Source organism: Balaenoptera ricei, chromosome 10 (assembly GCF_028023285.1).
Source record: "Balaenoptera ricei isolate mBalRic1 chromosome 10, mBalRic1.hap2, whole genome shotgun sequence".
NCBI classification, from domain to species: domain Eukaryota; kingdom Metazoa; phylum Chordata; class Mammalia; order Artiodactyla; family Balaenopteridae; genus Balaenoptera; species Balaenoptera ricei.
This window is the reverse complement of record NC_082648.1, coordinates 47,957,685-47,975,298: the sequence shown is the minus strand read 5'-3', so window position 1 is coordinate 47,975,298 and position 17,614 is coordinate 47,957,685. Positions and strand designations below refer to the sequence as shown.

The 17,614-nt window shown below is 46.5% G+C and overlaps 1 protein-coding gene across 3 annotated transcripts in view; it reads right to left on the bottom strand.

Moving 5' to 3' along the window:
• Positions 1–17,614, bottom strand: part of MARS1 (methionyl-tRNA synthetase 1) — a 19,633-nt gene extending 2,019 nt beyond the window's left edge. For 2 of the 3 annotated variants that reach the window (XM_059936283.1, XM_059936284.1), the window contains exons 1-15: positions 17,423–17,614; positions 16,527–16,617; positions 16,288–16,366; positions 16,075–16,209; positions 15,652–15,727; positions 15,232–15,404; positions 14,948–15,054; positions 10,842–10,958; positions 10,496–10,699; positions 9,543–9,744; positions 7,431–7,505; positions 1,878–2,048; positions 1,610–1,705; positions 1,355–1,472; positions 667–880 (exon numbers count right to left, since the gene is read on the bottom strand). In XM_059936283.1, coding sequence (XP_059792266.1) covers positions 667–880; positions 1,355–1,472; positions 1,610–1,705; positions 1,878–2,048; positions 7,431–7,505; positions 9,543–9,744; positions 10,496–10,699; positions 10,842–10,958; positions 14,948–15,054; positions 15,232–15,404; positions 15,652–15,727; positions 16,075–16,209; positions 16,288–16,366; positions 16,527–16,617; positions 17,423–17,531 — 1,967 coding nt within the window. In that variant the 5' untranslated portion in view covers positions 17,532–17,614. The remainder of the gene's footprint in view (positions 1–666; positions 881–1,354; positions 1,473–1,609; positions 1,706–1,877; positions 2,049–7,430; positions 7,506–9,542; positions 9,745–10,495; positions 10,700–10,841; positions 10,959–14,947; positions 15,055–15,231; positions 15,405–15,651; positions 15,728–16,074; positions 16,210–16,287; positions 16,367–16,526; positions 16,618–17,422) is intronic. The other variant, XM_059936285.1, reaches the window with a different exon arrangement.

Below are 17,614 nucleotides of genomic sequence, written 5' to 3'. Positions count from 1 at the left end.
GGATTTTCATAATTCTGCATTTTCTCAGAACTGAAACCACCTGGCTCCCTCAAGCTGGAAGGCAAAACTTAACAAATTAATTCCTTATTCTCCCTCTCCCCTAAGAATATGACTCTGCACATAACAGACATTTTATATACAGATATCCCTTATATAAAGGGAACTAATAAAGTTAAGCAACCGTTTATTTTTAAGAAGTTAAAAACTCAGAATGATCAAGTTGAAATATGCATTAATTGCTACCAAACAAATAAATCCTCTAGTAGGGACTATCTGTTCAATGTGGTTAATGAGCAAACCTGAAAGCGTGTGTAGCCATGGAGGATATTTCTTTAGGTTGCAGAGTAGCTGAGATAGGGACCAATAATGGAATGTGAGCCTGAAGTAACAAAACTGAAAAGTACAGCAGAAGTCTCCTACCCCTATGCTAAAATAACCCCCTTCTTCAGCCAAACTTTTCAGTGGTCTGCAAGTGAACCTTTTTGCTAGGAAAGAACACATTTCCAATTCTACAAAGAACATTAATAAGAAAATAATTCGCAAAAATTCACTTTGTGACCAACTCTGCTAAATCACATCTCTACAACTAACTTGCCCCAAGCATACGTGGTCTACTAGCCCCACCCCAGGCTCATCTGCTGACTCTCATCCCTCACCAGGTCCCACCTGTTGATGAAGTTGCCCAGATTGTTAAGCAGCTCAGAATTATTCTTGAGCAACATGTCTGTCCAGGAGAAGGCACTGTCCTGACCCTCAGGCCGAATGTACAGCAGATAGAAGCGCCAGATGTCAGCAGGGATCCCTGTGTCCTGGGCCATGTCCCCAAACACTCCCACACCCCGGCTCTTAGAGAATTTCCCGTCCTCGTAATTCAGGTATTCTGGACAGAAAAGGAGAATGAGAACCATCTGTTCAAATCATGTCCTTCCTTGTGGGATGAACTGGGAGATTGGGATTGACATATATACACTAATATGTATAAAATAGATAACTAATAAGAACCTGCTGTATAAAAAAAAAAAAATCATGTCCTTCCTCTCTGACCCACTAACTCTTCTTTCCTCTCCCTCAACCTCAGTTCTAGAGTAGCTGGCCTGCACAGAACTTGGGAGATCCTTCCTCTGCATTCTGGTCTTCTTCTGTTTACTTCTACCCATTACAAAATTTAGCTTTGGACTTTTGCTCTCTTCAGGTTCTTGTTTCCTTTTTCTGCGTTGAGCTTCCATGTTCTAATTGTTTCCTATTTCATCTCAACTCCTAACTCAAGACCTAGCACCTCTCCAGGAGCTTCTTCCAAGTACTGTCTTGGCCCTCCTTCCCTAAGAACATCCCCATCTCCAATCTCCCAGGGTACCTGTAGCAATGAGGTGGCTGACCAAAGTGTAGTTGTCCTCAGCTCCTAGGGCTGAACAAGGAAAGACTAAGCCGTGGAAGGGAACATTGTCTTTGGCCATGAACTGATACAGGCTCACCTATGGAATATAATTGGGAGACAGAGCTCCTGAGATCCTCTTCAAAGGCCCAAGAAAGATCAGCTACCCACCCCTAACCACCCCACTATACACGCACCCTCCCCAGGTCTTTGACAGGCTAACAAAGAACTGCTCACTTGTTCTGGGTTCTTCCACCATTTCTCCCACTGGTCTGTGTAGTTGGCTGTGATGGACAGGTAGCCAATGGTGGCATCAAACCAGACATAGAATACCTGGAGGGTCAGGAGGGAGGAGACACAGTAAGATGCAAGAACACTGGGAAAACCCTGCCAACCCAAAGCCTCAGACTGAATCAAGACACAATCAACACTCTGTTCTGCTAGCCCAGGGTTTCAATCCCAAAGCTGAATAATATGAGATATGAATAAAGCATAGGGTTTTTACCTTGTCCTCAAAACCTACTAAGGGCACAGGGGTTCCCCACTTGAGGTCTCGGGTTATGCAGCGTGGCTTGAGGCCATCCCGAATCCAAGAACGAATGATGAACCGGGCGTTAGGTGTCCAGTCACTGCCAGGCAACGTCTTCTCCAGCCACTCCTCCAGCGGCTTTCCCAACTGAGACAGCAGAGAAGCACAGAGAGCTGGTTTAGGACAGTCGCATGTGTGGTCACCATAAGGATAAATACGTACAACCATTTTGGAGTAGTTTGGTGATATATAATTAAAATTAAGGATTCATGACTTTGCCATAGCAATTCCACTTCTAGGGATTTTTTTCAACAGAAATATTCACATAAGTGTGTACAGATGTATTTATAAAGAAGTGCACAGTTCACCACAGCAAAAATTAAAAAACTAATTCACTTGGTTCAGTAGAATTTAAAGAAATACAGTATATCAACATAATGAAATACTTATAAGCCCTTTAAAAAGAGTGAGGAAGACCTGTATGTATTGATATGTAAAGATCTCAGAAATACATTAATTAAATAAACTGCTAAACAGTAATATATGATATAATCCTATTCTTATAAAAATAAATAGTAATACACAGATTAGCACAAGGCCAAAAAATTTTTTGTTTTGTTTTGTTTATTCAAGACCCATTTATTCTCTAGTTCTGCCCACATGGAGACACCCTTCTTGAAAAGGGGTTGAATCCTTCCGTTCACTTTAACACCCTGTGCTGAAAACATGTCTTCCGAGGTTTCAACTCCGAGATCCACAGTTTTAAAGCACTGATTCTTAAACCTCATCTAGATTTCTCCCCTTGGATGGGGGGAGATGACCCAAACACAGAGAAGAACAGCTCAGGACTGTGGGCTCTGCTCGCCCAGAAGACCTTGCAGCTCCCCTGACCAGCCGGCTGGAGCCAGGATTAGGGCCCTGAGGTGAGGGGCGCCTGCTGGGCTGCTGCCACCGCAGATGGGCCACGCTGCCGTTGGGCGCCTTCCTGCCCCACCGCCACCAGCCCCCAACTCCTGTCCTCTTCATTAGGCTGGCTGTCACCTTTAGTTTCCCTGGAGTCTGGGGATTCCAGACGGTCTCTGCTCACACTTCTGTATCACGCCTGCTGCCTCAGAACTGCTGATTCACACTGTCCTGAAGCCAGTCCTAGAGTGACAAGAGCCACACCTGCAGGTCTATTCCACTGACCAGACGCACAGGACCGAGCTGGGCCCACGGACCTACAGCTTTTGTTCAACCCTCCAACTTAAACATTTCAGTTAACAGCAAAATGCACTCTCCACCTTGGTCTGGACTGTGTCGGCTGGTCATTCTTGCCTAGGTTCACAGGCCAACAGCCGCTGTCCTTCCTTTCCTGCTCATCACTGCACCAGCGGGTCACTCCTACCTGCTGCCGTCACACACCTGGCAACCTCGTGTTCCGGGGCCAGCCAAGAACTGAGACCCCAGCAGGCCCCTAGTTCCCAGCAGGCAAACTCCCCATTAAACTACTGCTGCCTAGCCGTGTTCTCGAGGCTTCAGAGCCGGGAAAGTGCGGAGAGGATAGCAATCCGCGGCGCCCCCAGCCCCAGACCCACGATGCTCCGCGGAGGCGCCGGGACCTCGCCGGCAGCCACCCGCGCCAACACAAGGGACCTCTGCGCCCGCCTGTCCCGCGAACCCGGGCGCACATCCGACCACCGCGACACACGATGAGACGCGGGGGGCGGGGTTCGGCCGGCAGCGGGCGCTGGGGCGGGCGGGGACCCGGGCTCCAGCCCCGAGGCCGCGCGGACCCAGCAGGCCGCCCGCCCTCCCTCCCCACTCGCCGCCCGGAAAAGAGGCCAAAAAATTTTTGAGGAAAACTATATCTCAGTGCTGACTAAGGGGAACATCCACGTTTACACCATGTATTTCATTCTGAACATTATTTTTGTGGCCGCACCGCACGGCTTGTGGGATCTTAGTTCCCCGACCAGGGATCAAACCCGTGCCCCCTGCAGTGGAAGTGCAGAGTTCTAACCACTGGACCGCCAGGGAATACCCTCATTCTGAAATTTTAAAAACAAGCGTATATCACTTTTGTAAGCAGAAAAACAAAGATAAATCTTTTGTAAGGGATGGTTCATGTGATTCATCCACATAAACACTGTAGCATCCAAAACCTGACAACACACTCTACTGGTGAGGCTATGGGCAAACAAGTGCACACACACACTACTGGGAGGAATGTAAAATGGAATAACACCTATTGAGAAAAATTTGGCAATAAACTACATATGCATTTCTCCTGCACACAGCAAGTGATCCCTTTTAAGGAATTTATCCTGAAGATACACTTCCCACAATACAAAAATACACATGCACAAGGTTAGTCACTGCAATAGTATTTTTAACTGCAAAATACTGGAAACTACCTAAATGGCAAACACAAGAAATTGGTTAAATAAACTATGGTACCCACGGGACTTCCCTGGTGGTCCAGTGGTTAAGACTCTGCGCTCTCAATGCAGGGGGCCCGGGTTCAATCGCTGGTCAGGGAACTAGATCCCTCATGCCACAACTAAGAGCCCGTATGCCACAACCAAAAAGAAAGATCCCGCATGCCACAACTAAAGATTCTGCATGCCACAACTAAAGATCCCACATGCCACAACTAAGACCTGGTGCAAATAAATAAATATTTGAAAAAACAAAAAACAAAAAACTATGGTACCCACACAAAATGGAGTACTATGCAGCTGTTTAAAACAAACAAACAAACAAACAAACAAGGCTGAGTAAGGATGCTCTCTATGATCTGATATGAAGTAATCCTGATACGGAGTCATTTCTAGAACATACTGTTAGATGAAAAAGACAAAATGCAAAAGAGTATATACAGTATGCTATATTTTGTATAAGAGGAAATAACACACACACACACACACACACACACACACACATATATATATATACACAGGCTTATCTTTACAAAAATACACACACTAAGACTAAATCGGAAAACAAAGCCAATCACCTACAGGAGATGGGAGAACAAGGTAGCCTGGACAGGAAAGGGAGTGAGGGAATGACACTTCTCTGAGTATACCTTTTTGCATGGTTTTGATGTTTTAGAAGCATACTGATGTTCTACATTTTCAAAAAATCAAGTTAATAAGTATGAGAAGAGAAAAAAGAACTAGAAGCAAATGAAACAAACTTATTGGCTTACTTCGGTAACACAACCACACTAAAGGGGGAAAAAACTAAGCCAAGACAATTTTGAACATATTTGATTATATACCCGTGCTTGGTGGGGGAAGGGGCAGGACTGCCAATAAACCCTACACTCGTCTTAGTAGGTTTTTTGATAGTGGTATGGGTGAAGCAATTCTGAAATTTTTAGGTGTATTGTAGAATCGAGCAAATGAGTAAATAATGTTGTTGGGAACCAGAGTACTTACTGTTTGGAAGAAGGGAAATAAAAATATGAGATGAGGGAAAGCGAGGAAGAACCCCATGGGGCTGGACTGGAATTTCAGGTGTCGGTGTGAACCCAAAACAAATGCCTAACTCTCTGCTGACAGGGCCTAGAAGCAAAGACACCCCAGTGGCAATGAGCACACTTAAATCTTGGTCTCTAATACTGTTCCCTACTTAAAAAAAAACAGAGCTTGGTAGAGAAATGGTTGAATCCCAGACTGGAACAAGATGAATCTAGAATATCCTGCTATGCTAGAAAATAAGGAAGTGCTTAAAAAATGATGGGAGGGGCTTCCCTGGTGGCGCAGTGGTTGAGAATCTGCCTGCCAATGCAGGGGACACGGGTTCGAGCCCTGGTCTGGGAAGATCCCACATGCCGTGGAGCGACTAGGCCCGTGAGCCACAATTGCTGAGCCTGCGCGTCTGGAGCCTGTGCTCCCCAACAAGAGAGGCCGTGATAGTGAGGCCCACGCACCGCGATGAAGAGTGGACCCCACTTGCCACAACTAGAGGAAGCCCTCGCACAGAAACGAAGACCCAACACAACCATAAATTAATTAATTAATTAATTAAAAAAAAAAAGAATAAAGAGACTTTATTAAAAAAAAAAAAAAAAAAAAATGATGGGAGACCTCAGAAACACCCAGAGGAACAACCTTGAATAGGCTACCATTGGCCAAATAAGGGACAATTCGAATATGAAAATTATTTAGGACAGGAATCAATTATAAACCATTGAAAAAAATTGGAATCCATGAGTTGACACTGATAATAAATAAGGAGATAAATGAATGAAGGAGAAGGGTAAATGTGGAGAGAGTGGCAGAGTTGGCAAATCTTAACGAAAACTGGTTCAGGTAAGAATGATTAAATAAATGGATGCTAAATTTAGAGGGAACCTTTCAATAAAGAGAAAAGTACTTGCATGGTCTTAAAGTGTATTCCCACAGACTGCTTGTAAGTTGCAAAGGGGAAAATATTAATTGTACAGTGGAGAAGCTGGGTAACACCTTGACTGAGCAAAACTAACATCACCAGTGAGGGGGAAATGGCCATGATGTGCCTCTGGAAAGAACAAAGTATCATTTATGTAGTATTCCAATTGAGGATGCATAACCTGAATCTAGCCATGAGGAAAACAGCCAACAAATCGAAAATGAATATTCTATTTTAAAAGGGGGAATCAGGGCCTATATTATTAAAAACTGTTAATGTCATAAAAGATAAAGAAAGGCTGAGGAACTGTTTCAGATTAAGGGAAACTAAAGAGACAGAAAAACTAAATGCAATACATGATCCAGAGCCAGATTCTACACTACAGGAAAAATGATGCTAGAAAGGATATCAATGGAATAGTTGGCAAAACTGGAATATGGCTGGTAGATCACACAATTATATCAATGTTAAATTTCTTGAAGTTGTTAACCATACTGTGGTTATGCAGGAATATGTCTTTTTTCTTAGGAAACACACAAGGCAGCATTCAAGAGTAAAGAGGTTATATAAGTACACATGCATACATGTATGAGAGAGAGAATATGCTAAACCAAATGGAGCAAAATCTTAACAGCCAGTGAATCTGGATAATGGGTACATGAGGTTCTTCTGGGTAAAGAACACGAGGTTCTTTGTTCTAGCAACTGCTTATCCTTGCAACTCTTTTTGCAAGCTTGAAATTATTTCCAAATAAAAAGTTTAAAAGGAAAAAAAAAAAGCAGCAAATCCACTAAAGTGAAAAATTGGTTAAGACACATTGTGAAGTAAAAGAAAGTAGACTGAAGAAGAATATGAATGCCATGATCTAATTTGTATTAAGGAGGAAAAAAAGGCATAGGAATACTTTCATATGCAAGTGCTTCAAAGGAAAATCAGCAGTAGTAAATACCTCTTGGCAGATGGGCCTGGACCTTTCACTTTGTGCCCTTTTCTTGTTACATCTTTTTACCTTAAGCATGTAAGTATAATTTTAAAATGGAAATTAAAAACATATGAGGGTGACCTGGTACAAATTTGCCTCTGCCTGTGGCTGAGGCAGAGGGGGCAGAGGAGGCCATGCAGACTGGCTTGAGGGAAAGGCCCACTCACCTTAGGCAGGTCCAGAAACAGGTGCTGAGAGGATTTCACCACAGGGCACGACCGGCAGACTTTACACTGAGGCTTCTGTGAAGGGGAAGTCAAGAGAAGGGGTGACCCAAGGTAGGACAGTCAGGATCAGGCTGCAGGCCAGGAGCTGTCCAGGCGAGGGGGGAGGCACAGAGAGATGAGGTCCCCCGTCTGCCACCAAGCTTAGCCTCACGCTCACACCCCGCCAACTCACGAACTACTTACTTGGGCCTTCTCTGAACTTGCAGACTCAGGTCTGCATAGCACAACATCTGCTACTCAGAGTTTCACATCTGTGTCCTTTCACTCCAAAGAATAGGAAAAAGCATTCTCTGAGCACAGGCTAGACCCAGAGCCCTGCCCTGTACGCAGCTGTGTGAGGAGCAGAGAGCCACGCAGAGAAGACACACGGTTCCTCTCCTTGAGGAAGTTACAATCAACCAGGGAGAGAGGGCTTGCGTGAGAAACAAGCACAGGCTTTCACACGGCAAAATGTCAAGAAATTCTTATTTTCATGGCACAACTTGATTGTACAAACATTGAAGGATGATGGCGAAAGGAGTAAACAGGTGGAGCTAACCAATGAAAGCTTTTGAATGAGTTTTGATCTGGGTTTTTGAAGGTGAGAAATTATAACTCTCTCAGGACCTCTCTCCTGAACTCCACATGCCTGTATCAACTGCCTACCTAATATCCCTCCTTGCATGTCTAAGAAGGCACCTCAAACTTAACAAACCCAAATAGTATCACTGCATTCCACAGGAAAGCTCTTCTTCACCCAATCTTGCCTGTGTTCACAGATAGTACTACCATCAGCCCAAGCTGCTCAAGCTAAAAGCATACAAGTCGTCATTCTCTTGACTTCCCTATCACCCCGAATTGCAGTCTATCCAGTTCTATAGAGTCTGCCTCCAAAACATATCTCAAATCCTTCCCCCCTCCCACTCCGCTATTTCTACTGCTATTAACCTAGTCCAAGTTATCGTCATCCCATTTCTGAGCTACCACTGGCCTCCAGACTGGTTTCCCCACTTTCTCTCTTGCTTCCCTCCCACCCATTATCCACAGAGCAGCGTGCCATTCCACTCCCAGATGGCTGACTGGGCCCTGGAAATCAGGTCACTGCCTACCTCTCTGACCTTGTCTCAATCCACCACCACCCATCCACCCCCACCCCGACTCACTATGAGCCACACTGTCCTTTTCAATTCCCCTTTTCAGCGCTTTGCTGCCTCGGGCCTTTGCATTTCCTGGTGCTTCTGCTTGGAACACTCTTAACCCCACTCATCACCTCCTGGCTCCTTCTCATTCTTCAGTTAAACTCTCAATTCAAATGTTACTTCTGAGAGGCCTTCTCTAATCACCCAGCTTAACTCTTCCCCCAGAAGTCAGCCTCCACCACATCTTCCGGGCAGTTTACCCTGGAGTAACTCTGTTCTATCTTTAGTGTTGGTCTCCTCCCGCACTAGATAAAAATCTGTCTTGTTCACTGCCACATCCTCAACACCTAGAACTGTGACTACCCTACTTTAAAGACTCAAAAAAGTTTGTTGAGTAAATGAATGAATGAACTACCAAATGAATAAACATGGAGTAGAAGAAAAGGTGGTATATATGGAAGAGAGAAAGAACTAAACAAATGCAGATCAGGTGGTATGAAGCAGGAGCAAAGGTAGGGTAGTATGAACTCAACTTGTCGATTTTCCAGCACAATGCCAAGCACATAGTAAATGCTCAGTAAGTATTTATGCAGTGGACTGGGTGATGAGTTGCCAGGACAGAGTAGGAAGAGCCACTGGTGAAAGGTGTTGAATGCTAAAACAAAAATCCTATGGACAACAAGGTCCTACTGTATAGCACAGGGAACTATATTCAATATCCTGGAGTAAACCATAATGGAAAAGTATATAAAAAAGAATGTATATATTTGTATAACTGAGTCACTTTGCTGTACACCAGAAATTAACACAACATTGTAAATCAACTATACTTCAATTAAAAAAAAAAACAAAAAAACCTGAGGCGGACCAGACTGGGAGTCCCTTAAGATTAGAGACTGTCTCCTTCCGGGCTCCCAGGAGACCCTCCTCTCACCTTGAGCTCGATGGCATTGATGAGCTTGCCACACTTGTCACACTGGTCACCCCGGGCCTCCTCATAGCCACAGAAGGGACACACACCCTCCACAAAGCGGTCAGCCAGGAAGCGGGCACAGTGCTCACACCGCAGTTGCTCCACAGTATCTTGCAGCACAAAACCTCGGGCCACCAACCGCTGGAAGATATCCTGGGTAATTCTGACGAGGTGAGCAAGGGACAGGGGAGGGGTGGACCGGGGTAAGTCAGAGGAAGTGGTGCGCCCCTCCCTCCTTCCACTCCACCCAGGATCCAAACCCATTCAGTCCAAGTGCCAAAGAAATCAGTCAGAGGCCACTTAAGTCATTTGTAGGGAGTTTACTGATGAGCCCAAACACCTCACATAAATTGCCCAACTCCCCACACGATCCCTTTCCTCATCGCTCTAGAATTTACTTTTGTAAAATACAGATTTATCTGTTTTGTATTCTTCATTAACAAAAATCTCCAAAAGGATAGGACTGTTTAGTTCTTTGATATGTCCTAAAAATTAAAATTAAATCAGAGTGCTGCTAAACTGCACAGCACGCTCAGCTGGCAGCCTGTCTACTATGCAGTTTTTATAAGGACGATAATCAGGCAGAGGAAGATGAGTGTATTTGCTATAAACACAGGAGTAGGAGGGGCTGCCCTGAGACCGTGGCGGCCAGGAAGAGAAGGGAGGCGGTAGAGGGAAGGCAGGTCCTTCCCATGAGCCTAAGTCCTGTCTCTTCCCTCCCTCAGCTACACCTTCAGCCCTGGTCAGGCTTCTGCACACAATGAATCCCCATAATAATGCCTGGGACACATTTCAGGACAATATCCGGATGTTTGGGGGTGGGGGGCGGGGAACAATCTTGGTTCCTTCTTTCTGTCTCCTAGATATTCCCACTGCCCCCGCCCTCCATTTCTGCCTGATTAGAGGAAACCTACTTGGTCTGCTGCGGAGTGGTTGTCCGACCAAAAATGTCAAACGAGATATTAAACCAGCGGTAGATGTCGGCGTGGATAACATGGTACTTGTCACAGATCTCCTGGGGGGTTAGACCCTCCTCCATAGCCTTGGTCTCTGTCGCTGTACCATACTCATCTGTCCCACACAGATAGAGGGTGTTCCACTGGCGGAGCCGGGAGTACCTGGAAGGGAATGTGGTGATCATGGGGCCCCATCTCAGCCCCTCCCATGTACCCAGGATCCCTCCGGCTTCCCCCCTTGAGGCCTCCTATTCCCTTGGGGCCCACTGCTCCCTCAGGGCTTTCCCCCAGCAGCCGGCTCCACCTGGCAAAGACGTCAGCACTGAGCACGCAACCGATGATGTTTCCAAGATGGGGGACATTGTTGACATAAGGGAGGGCGCTGGTGATGAGCACATTCCTCTCCCCAGCCACAGGCAACCTGGTAGGGAAGAGGAAGAGAACAGTCCAGGGGGGAGAAGAGAGGGTCAAGAGGGACCCAAAGTACACAGAACACCCAGATGCATCTGTTCTACTGTAACAGGGCCACATCCATCTGAAGTCTTTCCTCACATGAATCCACTGGAGCATAAACTCCCCCAAAAGCCATGAGATCCCTACAGTTGGCGAATACAGGGCCCTGCCCACAGCAAGCAAGCCTCGTGTACTGCTCCTAAGAAGCCTCATTCTGACACTAGCTCTGTCTCTCTTTACTACCCTAAGTACTCCTTTTCCATGAGCTCATTCCCAGGCTCCAAACGCTGGGGTATTGACAACTCTCCCCAGGATCTGTCCAACCACCATCATTTGCTGACTTCCTAGACGCCAATGCCACCCAAAAACACTTTCCCAGCACTGACCTCTTCCCTTCTTCCCAAGTGCTATGTTAACATTACCTCTACTCACTACCTGAAATGCTTACAGCTCGCCAGCCCATACACAAGCCTTCCCAAGTCCTCTCATATCCCTTGACTCTTCCCTCCCTAACCCGTATCGGTCACTTCCTCACGGCCTGACTCAAACCAGCAGGAAGCAGTCATTGCCTTCATAGCCACCCTCTCCTTCCCACTTTCCCAGGATCATTCCTAGTCATGCAACTCAATCTGCTGTCGGAAGTCACTCAGTCTGCTCTTCTCTTTTCACGCTTCATCACCAGTGAAAGCTCAGCTGCACACATCCTGTATTCACCCCCCTCCCCGGCACTGACACCTCACCAGGTTTCCTTTCATCTTTCTAACCATTCTTTTCTCTTTTTTTTCAGTTTTAATATTTTTTTTTTAATAGAAGTATAGTTGATTTACAATGTTGCGTTACTTTCAACCATTCTTAATCTACAATTGCTGACTACCATCACTTACTGTGTCCTTCAACCCTGGGCATCCTGCGAGCACACCGAGTCCCATAACCTCTTCTGCTAATAGAGACTCCAATGATTCCCTCATGTTAACCTTACCCTTCTTCCCAGCTGCATGCTACATATCCGGTTAGATGTTCCATCTACTTCCTGGAACATTTTACAGCTCATTTCCTTGAGAAAGATCTCACTGTTTTCTCCTGGATTCACTGACTTTTCTCCCCATGACTGAGTACCATAGTTTTCTCTGAAATCCAGCTTAGAAATCAGCTCCTTCAGGAAAGCCTTTCTTTGCTGACGACCGGCCTTCCACCCAGTCATCCTTGTATCCCGAGTCCATAAGCATCCTGTACCACACATTCTGTGGTGCTCCTTTTGTGTCACCCTGTAACGTCTCTCTCATCTTGAGTGTGCTTACTACGGTGGCAGATATGCACCACCGCAGAGTACACCCAGGGTTCTGCCCTCAAGAGGGTTACATTCTATCAGGTAACTTCTAACTGGATCAGTGCGATGAGAGGTACAAAGTGCCCAAGGAGCTCGAAGGAAGGCAAGCATCTCCAGCCTAAGACTAAGACTTCACAGAGGCAGAACTACTTGAGTTGGGCCTCGAGAATGGGTGGGAATTTGCCTGATCAAGACACTGGGGATGCTCCGTACAATTTCTTACAACTGCGTGTGAATCTACAGTTATCTCAAAATAAAAAGTTTAATTTTTAAAAAAGTAAAAAAAAAAAAAAAAGACACTGGGGATGTCCTTCAGTCAGAAGGAAAAGCACAGAAGATAGCCTGGTTTGGCTCTAGGGTCTTTAGCCAATTGTCTCCTCCTCTAAGTACACATTTAAACATGTTAGCCTGTATAAACACCTAAGAAAATCTATCTCCTATTCTTTATTATCTCTAAAACAATCCTCAATAGGTACTCAAAGAAATACGCAAAATGAGTGAATGAACAAAGGACGAACTTTCATTAATTCATTCAAATTTTATCATTATCTACCAAATGCTTGGCCCTATGCTAGAAAATGTGTACCATAAAAGAAGAGAGAGGCCCTGCCTTCAATAAGCTTACAGATTAGCGAGGAGACAGACATGTAAAGAGACAATTATAGGGCTTCCCTGGTGGCACAGTGGTTAAGAATCCACCTGCCAATGCAGGAGACACAGGTTTGAGCCCTGGTCCGGGAAGATCCCACATGCCGTGGAGCAACTAAGCCCGTACACCACAACTACTGATCCTGGGCTCTAGAGCCCATGCGCCGCAACTACTGACCCCGTGTGCCTAGAGCCCATGCTCCGCAACAAGAGAAGCCACCACAGTGAGAAGCCCGCGCACCGCAACAAAGAGCAGCCCCTGCTCGCCGCAACTAGAAGAAAGCCTGCGTGCAGCAACGAAGACCCAACGCAGCCAAAAATTAAAAAAAAAAAAGTTTATAAAGAGATAATTACAACATAATATGACAATGGAAGCTCCCAGAAGATGAAGCACTTAAGACTCTCACAAGCTCTATAGAGAAAGAAATTATAGAACCGGTCTCTTGAACAACTGTACAGCAGGTAGGTAAGATGCAGGCATTCCAGGGAGAAGGAAGAGCATGGGCAAAGACACCAAGGTGTGAGAGTATATGATCTCAGCCTGCCTTCCTCTTAAAACTCATCTTGACCCAACTGCCCCTTGACTGACCAGCCTCCAGCCACTAGCCTTTTAGAAATTCCTTATAAAGAACCAAACACGGTGCTTGCTCTGAGACACCCTTCCCCCAGACTTACCCTTGCCTAACTCTACTCATCTTGCAAGTCTTAGTTCCTTTTTTTTTTGGCCATGCTGCGCGGCTTTCGGGATCTTAGTTCCCCAACCAGGGACTGAACCTGGGACCTCAGCAGTGAAAGCATGGAGTCCTAACCACTGAACCACCAGGGAATTCCTGCAAGTGTTAGGTCAAATGCCATTTTTCTAAGTTAATCTCCTGTGATATTTTCTCATAGCATCCTGTTCTTTTCCTTCATAGTACTTACCAAAATTTATAATTATACCTTTGTGTCACAGGTTTTTTTTAACTTTTAATTTTATATTGGAGTACAGTTGATTAACTACGTTGTGTTAGTTTCATGAGTGACAGTTTTTTTTAAATACCTGTCTATACCACTAGACTCAAAGTGGTATGAGAGCACAGTCTTGTTGTTTCATTCCCCTCTGTAGACCCAGTTCCCAGCACACAGGGCCTGACAAGGAGTGGACACTTAAATCTTTATTGAACAACATGTTCAGAACTACAGACATTTCATTTCGATGGAAAAATCTACATATGTGTGTGAATATTATCTTAGCTTTCAGGAGAGTAACAGAATATGATGCTAAGCATGCAGGCAGGGGCCAGAATATGAAAGGCCTTGTGAACTACACAAAGAAACCATCTGTAGAATTCTGAAAAGGAACGTGAGATGATAACATAGGCAGTTTTAAGCAGCCATTCTGGTGGCAGAGTGAAGCATGGGATGGCACGGAAGGAGAAGGTAAGAAATGGTGAGGCCCAATCTCAGGTAGCAGCAGTGAGGATAGGGAGAAGGGATGGATACAAGGACTCTTTAGGAGTTAGAATCAATGACCTGGTAATGGAACAAATGATAACAAGCAGAGATGAGAGAAGGGTATAGATAGATGACACCAAGATTTCTGGCCTGGATTTTTAGGTGGAAGGTGGGAGTCATTCACTAAGACAAGTGAATGAAGGAGAAAGAGAAGCTGGCAGGGAAGGTAATAGGTTTGGTTTTGTACACATTGAGTTTGCAATGCCAGTGGAGGTGGAGGAAATCTAGGAGATAGTCTGACAACTATGTCTGGAGCTCAGAATAGAGATGTGAACTGGAAAAAACAGATTTAGGTGCAATCAGTAGACAGAAAGTAGCTGAAAACATGGGTGCAGATGGGACTGATGGACAGTATATCCAAAGTATTAGCCAAGAGGTTGAGAGGACAGAAAATTAAAGGTCAGCAAAGAGAATTCGACAGGCAGGTATTGGCTCTATCGACAATTTCCACGTAAGAAACCAAGCCCCATTCATGTGTGCCTACTCACACTGGATTCTGCTGTGGCTGAACAGGGGGCAAGCTTTCCAGGCCCTTCTCCCAAGCAGCTACCGCCATGGCAATCTCCTCCTCAGATAGGGTAGCCAGCTCCTCCTCCTATGAAGAGTGGACAGTATCCCTCACCAGGTGAGGGGGGGGCCGCAGAGTAAAGAACTTTTCTCCTTGCTCTCCATGAACTGAAAAAGTTAGTAGTCATGCTCAAAGTCCCTCTCCAAGCCACCCACCACCTCACGCACTGAGGCTCTGTGGGGACCCCTCTGCTCTGTTCCAAACCTCAGGCTCATTGCTGGCAGCCCTCCCCTCAAGGGAGCTGGGCTGGGGCTGCTTTTGGAGGTAGGGCCGGAGGGCCAGGACACCCTGCTGCTTCAGCACAGTCTCTGCAGCTCGCTGACATGGCTCCTGAGAACTCAGTGTCTGGAACCAGCTGTGCAGGGCACCCAGCTCCTCTGTGGCATGGAAGAAAAGAAGCAATCAGTAAGACCTAGAATGGGTAGGCGGGAAGGGACCCCCTCCCCTTCTTCACAAAGTTTCTCCAGCTGCCTTTCCCAGTTCCCTCAGCCATCTTTCTGCTATAGCTGCCCTGTCAAGCTACACCTCAAAATGGGTCCTCAGTATTCTACTGCCCACTCTGTAACCCCTACACCAAGCTCCTGGGGTTGGGGCTGGTGGAGAAGTGATATGCACAGTTCTCACCAGGGAGGTATGCCGGGTCTTGGAGTAATGGATACAGTGCTCCCCACAAAACAATGTCAGCTAGAGATTCTGTCTCCTTTGTTGAGGAAAGAAAGGAAGAAGTACACAGGTGAGACACTCAGTTTCTTCCCAATTGACATAATAGTATCGCACATTTCCTAAGCACTTACTATGTGTCGAGCACTGTGTTAAGCATTTTAAATTACCTCTCTTAATCTTCACAATAACCCACTGAGGTGGACAATAATACATTACCCTCACTTCAAAGGTGAAAAAAATGAAGTTTAAAGAGTTTTTGTGAGTTTTAAAGTTTACACTGCTAGTAAGTGGCAGTTTGGAAGGTCTGAACTCTGAATACAGTCTTCTTTCTTAATTCGTATATCATACAGCTTTCCCCAGTACGCATCTCAAGGCCCAACTCACCCCAGCCAGGAATGGACAGCTCCGACGACTCAAGCTGTGGTCAATATGAGTCAGGGCTCTCCGGACCAGGCTAAAAACATCTTCTCCCTTCTTCCCTTGGACCACTAAATAGTACAGGGCAGCGGACAAAGCTGGCTACAATGCAGGAGACACGGGTCAGGACAGCCATGCAGAGCAAGAGCCTGCCTGCCATTCCCCACATCTCAGCCCTACCTGCAGCTCTGTCGCTTCCCATTCCAGCCACTGGTTGGTGAGGTCATCTTGCTCCCAGCCAGATAAAAGAAAGAAGTATCTACCCAGGGAGAGAGCAACAGAGGCAGAATTAAAGGGGCCCATTTGTCTAGCCCATTTCTCACTCCCCAGTGAAACAGTGGTTGTGAAGAAGGCTACATAGAGGACAATAATCCCTGATTCTATTCAGCCACCTCCCTGCATCAAGGACCAGTACTGACCGACAGATTGCACTGGTGGAGAAGAGGTAGTTGCCACTATCCAGTTGCAAGACAGGAACCTTAGGCCGGGTCAGGAACGGGACCACACACTCTGACCCGGGAGAGGAAGACGGGTGAAAAACAGAGAAAAGAAAAGAAATGCTTTGTCAACTTAGAAGGACAACTTCACGGGGGTGGGGTGGGGGCAGGGGGGATGGGCAGTCTCACGGAGAGGGTCCAGGATAGGACCACTGAAAGGGGGTGGGTCCAGAATGAACTGGAGAGAACAGCAGGTGTTCAGCTGAGACGGCCAGCTGGAAACAACAGATGGGGACTGCAGTGAGGAGGTGGTGGTACTGGGGTAGTGCTGCAGCCAAGAAGTGGAACAACTGAAAGTAATTAGGATATCTGAGAATGATCTGAGCTACAGTGGGAGAACAAAATTAAGAGAACTGGAAGGATTGACAAGAGAACCGCTTAAGAGTCACGCAAACAGATGGCTGGGAATGAGAACAGGTAAACGGAAGAGAGTATGTGTGTCTCTGTGTTCTTAGGAGAGGAAAGCAGAGTTTCCTAAGAACGACAAAGGAGAACCTGGTGGTTATCATGTGAGTGACATGGGGGGCGGGGGGTTGCCTGATAGGCGTGGGAGAAGGTTGGAAAAGGGAAAGAGGTTCACTGGAGTGAGGCGAGGTCCTGGAAGAAAGAAAAGGGTACACTGAGGGTAATTAAGGGAAGTGACGGATGAAAGGTACGACTGGGAAGGAAGAGGGTATGGGGTGTCCAAGGATAATGCGGGAGAAGGTTGACGGGAGTGCGTGGGGGGGGGGGGTTGACGAAGACAACTGTAGGGTGGTCGTCGGCGTGTTTTCAGTCCCGCCCGGCTCATCCACCGCCCACCAGCACCAGCAGACTACCTTCCGGGCCTACAGTGCTGATGAGCAGCTCCGCTCTGCACTGGGCCCTCCCGGCCGCGGCCAGCACGGGCAGGCTCCCCGGGGCGCCCTCGCTCACGAACAACCTCATTTCGCCGTGGATCCCACGCTGATGCAACCGGAACCGGTCTCCCGCCAGTGGGATGAGCGACCGCCGCGAGGCACGCCGGGAAA